Source organism: Octopus bimaculoides, chromosome 11 (assembly GCF_001194135.2).
Source record: "Octopus bimaculoides isolate UCB-OBI-ISO-001 chromosome 11, ASM119413v2, whole genome shotgun sequence".
In the NCBI taxonomy this organism is placed as follows: Eukaryota; Metazoa; Mollusca; class Cephalopoda; order Octopoda; family Octopodidae; genus Octopus; species Octopus bimaculoides.
Genome location: NC_068991.1, coordinates 54122292 through 54134540, shown reverse-complemented (window position 1 = coordinate 54134540; position 12249 = coordinate 54122292). Strand labels below are relative to the sequence as shown.

At 35.0% G+C, this 12249-nt stretch overlaps 1 protein-coding gene across 14 annotated transcripts in view; it reads right to left on the bottom strand.

The window, feature by feature from the left end:
• LOC106881761 (uncharacterized) overlaps window positions 1-12249 on the bottom strand; it is a 129387-nt gene that overhangs the window by 45912 nt on the left and 71226 nt on the right. For 11 of the 14 annotated variants that reach the window (XM_052971824.1, XM_052971825.1, XM_052971830.1 and 8 more), the window contains 2 exons: window positions 10293-10346; window positions 808-900 (listed from right to left, as the gene is read on the bottom strand). In XM_052971824.1, the coding sequence (XP_052827784.1) occupies window positions 808-900; window positions 10293-10346 (147 nt within the window). The remainder of the gene's footprint in view (window positions 1-807; window positions 901-10292; window positions 10347-12249) is intronic. The other 3 variants (XM_052971827.1, XM_052971836.1, XM_052971828.1) reach the window with 1 other exon arrangement.

The window sequence follows — 12249 nt, the reverse complement described above, 5'->3', positions numbered from 1 at the left end:
ATAGAAATGTTACATAGATCCTGCTGAGATTTATCTAGAAATGATTATCTTGCTTACAATAACTGGTCACCAGGGCAGACCTCATACTTGAACAATCTCATTAAAAATGATGAAAATGAAAGATCTAATTTTCAACTAAAGACAATTATGTAGAGTGAATATCAACAATTCACAGAGTAAATTGGAAACCTTAGAATAGTAACTCCAACAGGGAATTGAAACAAGGTAATAGATACAGTTCACCAATTCCTCTATTATAGAAAGAAAGAAATAAAGAAAGAAAGATGGATGGATGGATGGATGGATGGATAGAAAACTCAACACATTAATGCTTCACAGAGATTTACATAGCTAAAACTAGAACAGATAACTGTATTAATAGGGAATCTTAATCAGTAATGTAAAAGATATTCTGGAACATTCCTCACAAATAAGAAAGAATCATTACGAAAAATCTAATAAAAACCAGAATCATTATCAAAAACATTTAATAAATAATGGTTCCAAATCTGAGCACGAAACCAGTAGTTTTGAGAGGAGGGGTTCAGTCGATACCACTGGCCCTAATATTTGATTGGTATTTCATTTTATTGATCCTGAAGGGATAAGGGTCAAAGTTAGCCTCAGTGGAATTTAAACTCAGAAGATAAAAAGCTAGAAGTGCTAAGCATTTTGTTGTTCAACTTGCTTATGGTTTTGCCAGCTTGCAGCCTCATCCAATATCTTATCAATAATCTAAGTAATTCATTGATACCTTATAGCAACTAAATAAACCTTTACAATGAACTCATAGAAGGGAATACATACCAAAGACTTTGGTCGTTCTTTGACTCTGTTACCTGGGCCTTTGCCACGTGCAGGTGGTTTTGGTCTCCTTTTCACTTCCAATTCAGAAAGAATCTGAAAAATTCAAATTTGAAGATGAGATGAAGAAACAATTCAAGCCACGAATATTTTACCTGAGATTCAATATCCAACAATACTGAGTTATACATTTTTTTAAAAATAACGATTTCCCACTTTTCTTTGTACTGTAACCAAGGTAATTATTAGTACATTGCATGTTTCAAATAAATAATGTTTCAAAGTCATTAGCATATATAAGAAGGAAATCACATTTGCTAAAAGTTGTTTAACCTCTTTTAAATAAAAATGGGTAACGTTTAAGTAATTTAATTTCTGGAATCTTCTCTTAAAAGATTTATTTTAAACAGAAAATTAACTAAATGTATATTTTGTAAACTCCCACCCTATGCATGCATGCATGCATGTATGTATGTATATGCATATGTGTGCACATGTGTGCATTACACACACACACACACACACACACAAAATCTGCCAGAAGATAATATTCATTTAGACACCTTACTGGATATTCCTAAATTATAACTCAAAAACAGAGGAGATAAAGCAACAAAAAATTTTTTAAGTCAATTTGATACAAGATTGGAATAACTGCAACAATAATTAAAACAATGCTGACATTTAGATTCATGAGTTCCATTCATAAAGTGTTCATTAACCACAGCAACATAACTCAAACAACAATCAAAAGTGTATGTACCAAACAATGAACTTTTATTCTGATAGAAATATTTTTCTATTTCCAAATCAGTTTATTCTTATTTCAGTTTCATTATCTTATGTTATAGAAGAGAAATAGGTTATTTCTACACTTAACTCTTTGGCATATAAGCTGGTCATATCTGGTCTAAATAGTCTACCTGTTTTATATGCAAACCAGCCAGATCTGATCCCTCACATTTACCCTACACTGTCATTCTACAAATCAACAATCCCATTGTCAAAATCTCAAAGCTACAAGATAATGCATGGTTAATTTAAAGCAATGTGAATAAAAAAAATTTAAATTTGACAGAGTAATCTGAATGCTAAAGGATTAAAGTTAATTTTAAATTTCGTTTTTGTATTTGGTTTGCAAGATTCTTTATATGAATTTGTGTGTTGAAGCATATTTTGTTGCCTGGGGAGAGTCATTCTGTTTCAATGCCATATTAATTAACACACTCACCGGTTCAATTTCCACTCATTTATTATTTTTCTTCTAAAATTTTCGTTGCTTCTTGCAACCTCTTCAATAGTTGTTGACTATATTCTATTGAAGTATATTTCAAAAACATTTTTAAATGAACTTTTTATGCATCTGAAAAACTGATTAGATGCCTGCTCTTTAGATGAGAACTTGTTGAAAGTAAGGCTGCTCTAGTACACACAACCTTCTTGCAATACAGATTCCTGCCGTGGGTAACAGTTTTTATATAACTCATTTTCCTTCTCCTAAGGGAAAACATACTTTTCCTATAGGGAATATAGAAGTCAAAATTACAAGCTCATAAAAATACTTAATACATATATTTATAAGAAATTAAAATGACAAGACAATAAGAAATTGTCATGAACTTCATTAGCTTACAGCTGTTTCTGCTACAAGATGCAATGCACTCACTGTTGAATGCTTGTGTATCACCCTGTAGCTTCATCAGAGCTTTGTAAACGAAGTTGAATTTTCTTATTCCTTATCATTCTAATTTCTTATTACTGCTCTGTACTCAACTAACGCTTTGCTCTGAAGCATATGCAGAGTTCCAGCACCAGGTTATTAGTGTAGCTATGCCTAAGTATAATAACAATAATAATATAGATAAATAGATAGATAGACAGACAGGTGTACAAAACAACTGAACACATTCCATATAGTTTATATTTATTAGTATTGACATTGATTCATAACTCATTACTTAAAGTTTCAAACTGTAGATATATACGTATATGTACATCTACACACACACACGTCTAAGTTTGTGTGCATGCATAAATATTATATCTCATCATCATCGTCATTTTAATGTCCACTTTTCCATGCTGACTTGGGCTAGGCAAATTTTTTATCCCTGGATGTCTTCCTGTTGCCAACCCTTACCTGTTTCCAAGTAAGGTAATATTTCCCCATGGATGGACATGTTTCCACAGAATATTGGAAACAAAGGTGAAGCATGTTTACAACTATCACATGATGACAGAAGAAGGATATACATACATGTGTTAATATATAGGTATACACACACACACACACACACACACACACATAAATGTATCCATACATATATATATAGACAAAAATACATACATACATATTACACACACACATATATATATTTAGACACACACACACCTATGTATGATGGGCTACTTTCAGTTTGTGTCAACCAAATCCATTCAGAAGGTTTTGGTTGGGTCCCGGAGCTATAATAGTAGTCTAGATGAAATTGCCCTTCAATTGTTTAACAGTATTGTCAGAGTACACTTGTAGAAAGAGGTCCATTGTATTTCATTTTCCTTATTTGCTGTAAAATATTTCATCTTCAGGTGAACTGTCATTTCAATTCTGTCTTCCATTCACATACTTATTTCCAAGCCAAGAAAAGCTAGAGTAAATTGACAGGATCCTCCCATCTAACTATTCATAGAGCATAGCAGCGTCTATTCAATGGGGCAAAGTCTCACATTTTGTTTTTTTAAACAATACTGAAAAAGGAGAGGCCCTTGCACTTTCTCAGCTCTGCTGGATATAGCATTCAGTGACTTAAGAATAAGATGGTTGTCTAAGTCTGACTAAGAAGCTTTCTTTTTAACTCGCAGAAACTTTAGATAAGAATTTTACCATAGGCAGAGGCGTGGCTGTGTGGTAAGAAGTTTGCTTCCCAACCTACATGGTTCCAGGTTCAGTCCCACTGCATAGCACCTTGGGCAAATGTCTTCTACTTTAGCCTCAGGATGATCAAAGCCTTGAGTGGATTTAGCAAATAGAAACTGAAAGAAGCCCGTTGTGTGTGTGTGTGTGTGTGTGTGTGTGTGAATGTCTGTCCTCCACCACCACTTGATAACTGGTGTTGGTTTGTTTACGTCTCAGTAACTTAGCAGTTGGCAAAAGAGACTGACAGAATAAGTGCCAGGCTTAAAAACATATAAGTACTGGGGTTGATTCATTCAACTAAAATTTCTTCAAGGCAGTGCCCCAACATGGCCACAGTCTAATGACTGAAACAAGTAATAAATATAAAATAAAAGATGCATATTTAACATCAAATTGCTTTACCAGCCAACTCACCAGTACTCTACATCAATAATCAATCACGAACAATTACTCCTTTATCTACCTACCATGGACCAATCATAAAAGTAGAATATCTCTTAATACTGAATTACTTGGCAAACAGACTTAAAGCTATTTCAGGTAGTTGGAATGTTCACTTGGTCAGTGGCAAAAACGAAACAAGATGCTACAAGGTGATTGTATTGTGGTGCTAAAAAGAGCGGAAGCACAAGTAGTATACAGGAGACATTAATGGTCTTATCATAACTTGATAAGGTTAAGAACTACAGCAGCCTTGCCAAGTACAAAATGGATTTAAGCAAAAACTTTAAAATCAAAGATTAGTAAGTAAGCCACATAACTGCCGTTATTTAATGCCTAAATTTCCATGCTGACATAGGTTGGACTGTTTGACAATAACTGATGAGCCTAAAGACTACATCATACTCCAGCATCTGCTTTGGCAAGGTTTCTAAAGCTGGATGCCCTTTACTAATGCCAACCAGTTTCCAGCATGGTTTGGGTGTGTTTTTTGTATCTCTAGCACCAGTGAGATCACCATGCAGCTCACAAGTCTGCAATACCCAAGGAGGGAGGGTTCATCCTTAAGACGGAGGTTAAGGTATGGGAGAAGAGGCTGGGGTAGCTCCACCTTTCCATGTTTGCAAGGTTCAGGCAGATTCTCTACAACCAGATGCTCTTCTTGTCACCGACCCTCACCTATTTCCATAATAGCGAACAATGTCACCTGTATAATGATGATGTTTCTTTACCATCACATGATGCTGAGACAACAGTAATCGCAAACACATGCTTTCTTACACACATACACATACACACACACATAGACAATGAGATTCTTTCAGTTCCCATCCACCAAATTCACTTAAAAGGCTTTACTCAGCGTACGGCTATAGTAGAAGACACTTGCCCAAGATGCCATGCAGTGGGACTGAACTCAAGATCACATGGTTGGGAATCAAGCTTTTTAACTGCACAGCCACACCTACACTAAGAAAATACTTTAAGACAAAACATGTGATGCTCCATATTTGTTGAATAGGGGTTTGCTTCACTTCAACCACACATTGAAAGAGAACCTTAGACATATGCAGAAACAATTCCACCTCGGCAGATCTGCAAGAAGACTCAAAACACCAGTATGGCTACAAATCATTGTAATACTAAGACATGCCTTACCAGCTATATAAACTACACATGCATGCACTCTATAAGGTTTTCTTACAAGATCTACTACTAGGTTAGCATTGAGCATGCTTTCCCCCAAGATCCTAACATCATATTGCTGTTTCCTCAGAATCAATTAATCACAATATGAAAGCAATACAAATATAGAAACAACCCACATGAAACATGGCATCAACTAAGGGAACTCACACACACATTATATGGAAAACCTGACTGTGTGAGTGGTCAAGTTCTAAACTTATAGTCAGCCTTCCAGAAAGTATAGTACATCAGACATAAAATAATATAGCACTTTCCTTTTGGTTATCACCACATGTATAAGAGGTCAGTGCAACATATTTACACTTCATAACAAATGAAATTTCTTATCAGGTGTCAAACTAATATGACTATGTAACCCTGTATGGGTTAAGGTACTTTTAGCAAATATACTTTGGCTGTTTTTTCTGTATATCATAATAGCAAACTCTATCAAGACCTCATGTAAGCTCAAACCCGTACAGATAGTTCAATGCACAACTTGTAATGCCACGAACTGGCATATGATTCTAAAGTTACACTCCACAGCAAAACTACATGTTTAAAATATTAAAATAAATATCTGTAAAGCAAATAATGTGTGTATGTGTGTAAAACAGTAATTAGAAAGCCACAGCAACGTAGTTGGGAATAAATCAAATATAAATACAAACAAATAGACTTTTTGCATTGAAATATTTAATAACCCTGATATCTCAACTACAAGTATGTACATATATACATACACACACACACACACACACAGAGGTTGTGATAGGTATTTGAGGACAATTACCATTTAATGTTCTCTTCAAACAAATTAAAAGCTTTATAATGTTTCAGATCCCTTATGGCAGATAGAATGCTAACACAAGAAATGGAAAGACATGCAGCCTGAAATCATTGTTGCACTATGTATGGAACACAACAATTTAGAAACTGCCAACTTTCTAAATTGGGCATGACCAGTACATAAAAGTTGGGATGGAACTGGAAGCTTTTGGCAGCAATGTTTCAACTGTATCAAAGAGAAACTTTCTAAGTGTTTAAACATAATAAAGACACCACAATTCATCCAACAGGTTCAAAACAATATCAATAATGATTCCGGAAAAATCAATGAGGCCCACTAAGTTGTATATACTGAGGAGAGGCCAATTCCTGTCTGCAAAGACTCAGAAAAAAAAAATATTTGATCTGTGCCAAGCAGTAACTGAAGTTTAAAAACCTTCATGATGAGAAAAACTTTAACAAAGACCAGATGGTTCTGTGCAGTTCTTTTGATGTCCCCAGAGTGATGCACACTAAGTTTCCAGTAACTGAGATGGTTTTAGGAGTGGTGTATCATGTCATGCTACCTCAAATCTTTCCACAAGGTCTTAGAATTAATGCTATTGCTAAGCCTTCAATGGATGAAGTATGGCATTAAAAGCCATATGTGTTTCAACAACACTCAGTACCTTCTCACAAAGCTCACATAACCTAAGAATAGATGTCACACAATCTTTATGATCATGTAACACCAAATTTGTGGCTTCCAAACTTACCAGATTTAAATCCCATAGACAATTACATTTGGAGCATTGTTGAAAAGGAGACTAATCAACATCTTCACAATACTATAGCTTCACTGAAGACTGTCATTGTCCAGGTGATGCCCTAAATGAATTAAGATCACTTAGTGCAGACATATTCATAGAATAATCTTTTTAAAAAAAAAAAGAAGACTTATTGAGAACATGTTCCCAAATTTTATTTTGTTTTTGCTAGATTAGAGTAGATTTATTAAATTATCAAATATGTCCTCAAATACCTCTTGCATCCAGTGTGTGTGTGTGTATGTCTGTGTGTGTGTGTGTGTACATACACACACTCACATAAGCAGTTAACTAGACTATTAAATCCATACCTGTGTTTCAAGAAAGTATCTGTACAGATATCATAAGTCGTCACTGAATGAAAAGAAAAGAAGTGGCAACAAGATGTTCAGGGAACATATTACATATGAAATCAGCAGGACAAGCCATTATCAAACCTTGCTGATGTGATGTCTGTACTTTGCAGTGAGTAAAGACTGCTGATGTTGATGGCCACTGAAATACCTCTGTGAAAGCATGGTATGGATTTAATGATCTAGTTACACACCTATGTATGAAAAGACTGCAATAATACAAAGACAAACTTCAAAACTTCAGCTCAAACTATTTTCACTGCAAAGCAATTGCATCAACAAGAGACATTCATTGAACATGAGGGTGTATTTAATCCAAACTATGGAAATTATAAGCATACAACACTTAGATATCAAGCTGAAGATGAACTGGTGACACTTAGCAATGAAATCTAGGCCCAAGATCTTCAGCTAGCAACTCTTCTAGATGCATAAACTGCAACAACAGCAAGCATTGTAAGTGGAAACTACTGCTCTAACAGCAGGTAAGCCCACCCAAATAACACTATTTCAGACAGTTAAACAAAGAAGAGAATCCCCATCAATCTATTGAAGATTGTTCCCTATTTAGTAACTCTTATCAATGTGTAGGGTGGGCGATTGGAGGGGATACTAAACTGCACCAACTAAAATTGCAAGTACAAAAAAATAACCAAGTCATTCAGAAGCAGAAAAGTTGTAAGGCTTGAAAACAGGTTAATAAACATTATACAATAGTTAAAAGCTTACGAAATAAGAAAATAATCAATTGGAAAACTGAGTTAACTGTAAAAGTAATTTATCACTAACTCTGTACTCATACATACAAAATAACTCATTATTCTGTACCCATCATCATCATCATTGTTGTCATCTTTTAAAAACCTTCCTTCATGCTGGCATGGATTGGATACTTTGACAGGATCAAGCAGGACCGAAGTCTGCATTGAGTTTGAATGTCAGTTTTGGCATAGTTTCTATGGTTTGATACCCCATCTAACACCAACCACTTTACAGTGTGCTGGTTGCTATTTTTTTCATGGCACCAGCACAAGTGAGGTCACCATGCAGGTTGCAAGACTAAGACCCCCCTTTGACTGAGCTTGACTATAGTGGAGAAGGAGGGGGCTTTATACTAGGAAATGAGGTGTTAAATTATGAGAGAAGGGAACAGAAAAGATTTCCTGCTGTAGTGGAGCTACATGAGAACTCAAAGTATACAAGAGTGGGAGTAATTGGAATGGAGCTGGAAAAAGAGATAAAATAGTGGTGATGAAGTGTCAGGGTGAGTAGAAGTCAGAGGGTACAGAAGAACAGGGGGTGTGTTGGATAGATAGAGGTTGCAATAATGTATGGCAAGAGTGAGAGATAGTGAGTGATGGGGAATGGGAGCAAATACAATGAATGAAAAACAAGTGTTGAGAGATAATGAATATAGTTGGAGGGAGGAATAGGTGATGATTGTAAAGACTGGATATGGTTGAGAGATGGAGGTAGTAAGGAGAGGAAAAGGGTGATCAATGATACATATAAGCTGGGGGAGGTAAGGGTGAGTAGGAGATGACAAACAGTACAGAAAGGGGTGAAGATCAACAGGATGATAATAATGATACAGTAGACAGAGGAAAGATGCGAGAAAGCGACATGATATGTGGTTGGTTAGATGGCAAGAGCGTAAGGGGAAAGGAAGGTGTAGTACATGGAGAGAGTGGAAGATGTATGGTGGTAGAGAAAGAGAGAAAATTTGGTGGTACAGAAAGGTGGTCAATGTAAAATATGAGTGGAGAGGGACAGTATTAAGAATGAAGGATGGATAAAGTTTATCTACAACTAACATAACTACTCAAATCACTTATCTTTTTCAATCACATCACTACAAATCAAATATTTTGATAACTAAGGATTACTTATGCCAGAAACAGCATTTCAGAGTCTAAAACATTCTAATAGGACTCACAATGGAGTATTTATCTCACATTTGCTGCAACTTGAGCCATTTTATTCAAGCTTTACTGGATCTTATCTTATTCAAGCTTTACTGGATTTTTTTCTTATTCAAGCTTTACTGGATTTTTTTCAACTTTTGGTTCATTGGTGTTCTTCATTTTTCTTTGCCTCTCCTTGATTGCTCAAAGATGATTTACACAATTTACAAATGTACTCCACCTCCAATCAAACACACTGATAACACTTAGCCTTTTGTTTCATACAGTTTCTTCTCAATAAACACTAAACTCAACACACTATGAAGTTTTTTAACCACAAAAATATAGCCTTAAGAAACCTTAATTCAAACCACACATTCTCAAAATATACTATCCTCCCTTTGTATGGAACCCTAATGTAAACCATTCATTCATGCAATAAACTACCCCTGCTCCATGGAACATGTCATTTTACTTCTGTTAGCTGAAACTTGCTTCCTACATTCTTTTAATTATCCTAATCTTTAAAAAAAAATGAAAAATTATTTTGTTGGACAGTTTTCTTGCAATCAAAAACTGAAGCTAAGCACAACACTGCATGAAACTTGTACAGAGGCTACAGCATCATATATTAAAATAAATGTCTAGGTATACCAAGACAGAAAGGGAAATGTTTGAAGTCATGGTTAAGGAGTTAAAATTCCAATATAATCTAATCCCTTTTGTATGAGCCCTTCTTTTTCATCATCTCTTATATTTGTGTGGCATACATTAAGATCAGTACAAAGTGCTTATGACCAGTATTGAGAAAACATAACACTTTACTGAGTATGTAGGGATGAAGAGATACTTTGTATAAAAGACGAGGAATAACTGGAACAGAGATTTAAAACTAACACCTGCTCCCGGTGTTTGGTTACTGATATATAAATGAAAATGTATTTTTAAGAAGTTTTAGAGAATCAAAAAAAGCAAAACAGTGGGCAGCTATAGCAATTGTGAAGGTTAGCAGTTTAAAGTTTCAAATAAAGATAAAAGATTAAAAGGAAAAAAAAAAAAAAAGAATGCTTCAATCCATTAAAAAAATATATACTTTGGAATAAAACTTCAAATCTGGTAATATCAAGCTGTCAACAGTAGGGGTCATCTAAACAAAATGAAAAAGAAAATAACAAGGAAAAAATACAAAATAAATTAATAAATTAATAAATAATAACACTAAACTGAAATAATACTATTTATAAGTATAAATAGTACTATTTATACTTAGAGAAACCCCTTTATAAAATTTAAAAAAAACAATAAAGAGTAGATAAACCCTACATATAGTAGTAGTAGTAGTAGTAGTAGTAGTAGTAGTATGGAGGTATACACTGTAACAATATGTCGCTGCACTCACCATTTGTTGGTTATTCCCTACTACTCCTGATGGATGACACCTTTCTGCCACTCAGGTGACTACACTCCAACCCATGGGTCTCTTTGGGTAGTCATTGTTGGCGAGGGCTTTATGAGGTCGGAGTGCAAATCCTAGCTCAACCTCTTTTAGTTGCCGTTTACGACATGCAGAGGAAATGTGGGGTCTATTCTTTGACATGCCAGTCCCCCACACAGCACTAGAGTAATGTGAAATGAAGTGTTTTGCTCAAGAACACAACATGCTGCCCAGTCCAGAAATCAAGCCCATGATTTGACACTCATGAGTGCAACACCCTAGCCAATAGGCCACAAGCCTTCATATATAACAAAGAGTATATACAACCCTAGATTCAATAAGCAAAAAACATTTTCACAAAACCAACATTCTTTCAAATTTCGACATAAAGCCAGCAATGTTAGTGAGAGAGGGTTCTGTTGATTACATCAGTCTCAGTGCATGACTGGTACTTTATTTTATCCACCCCAAAACAATGAATGGCAAAGCTGATCTAGGGAAGCTTTTAACACAGAATGTTAAGAGCTGGAAGAAATGCCACTAAGTATTTTGGCCATCAGGCATGGTGGTGTGCTAAGAAGCTTGCTTCCAAACCACATGTTCTGGGTTCAGTTCCAATGTGTGGCACCATGGCCAAATATCTTCTATTGTAGCTTTGGGCCAACCAAAGCCCTTCTGAGTGGATTTGGTAGACAGAAACTGATAGAAGCCCATCATATATATATATATATATATATATATATATATATATATATATATATATATATATATATATATATATATATATATATATATACACATACATACATACATATGTGTCTTTGTGTCTGTAACAACTGGTGTTGGTGTGTTTTCGTCCCCATAACTTAGTGGTTTGGCAATAGAGAATGACAGCATAAGTACCAGGTTTAAAAAAAAAAAGTACTGGGGGCGTTGAACCATTTGACTAAAAATTCTTCAAGGCAGTGCCCCAGCATGGCTGCAGACTCAGGACTGAAACAAGTAAAAGATACAAGATCATGCTCGCAATTCTGCCAGCTCACCAAGATTAAATACAAAACATCAACCACTGTTTAAAACTTAGTTTAGTTTCTGGGCTAAATTCACAACTTCTTCAGTATATTATTTCAAAACATTACCAATAAAAATCTCCATGAATTTTACTGCAATCACAACTAAGATCTCCTGGAACATGACTCATGGCCAAAGTGTATGAAATCTGCTTTCATTGCTCTATTCCTTCACACAATGAAGCATATTGATTAACATTTGTCATTATGCAGATTACAAAATTAATATCTTGCTTTGTGTTCTTGATCTCAGGTTAATTGTCTACACGAAAATTGATTACTATTACCATTAATAGGCTTTACTCCAGCAGAGTTAACTGAAGCTATCTCTTAAGAAAACCAAACCATTAAATAAATTTTTAAAAGGTACAAATCATCACTAAAAAAAAAAAACAATCAAGTTTTAGAAACAGCCCAACACCGGACTAAACTCAAATACATGTATATTATTCAATGCTGACACTCTGTCAGTTACAATGACAAGGGTTCTAGTAAATTCAATCAAAGGAACAACGTAGGTAGGCGAATTTCGTCAATTTCTGCAG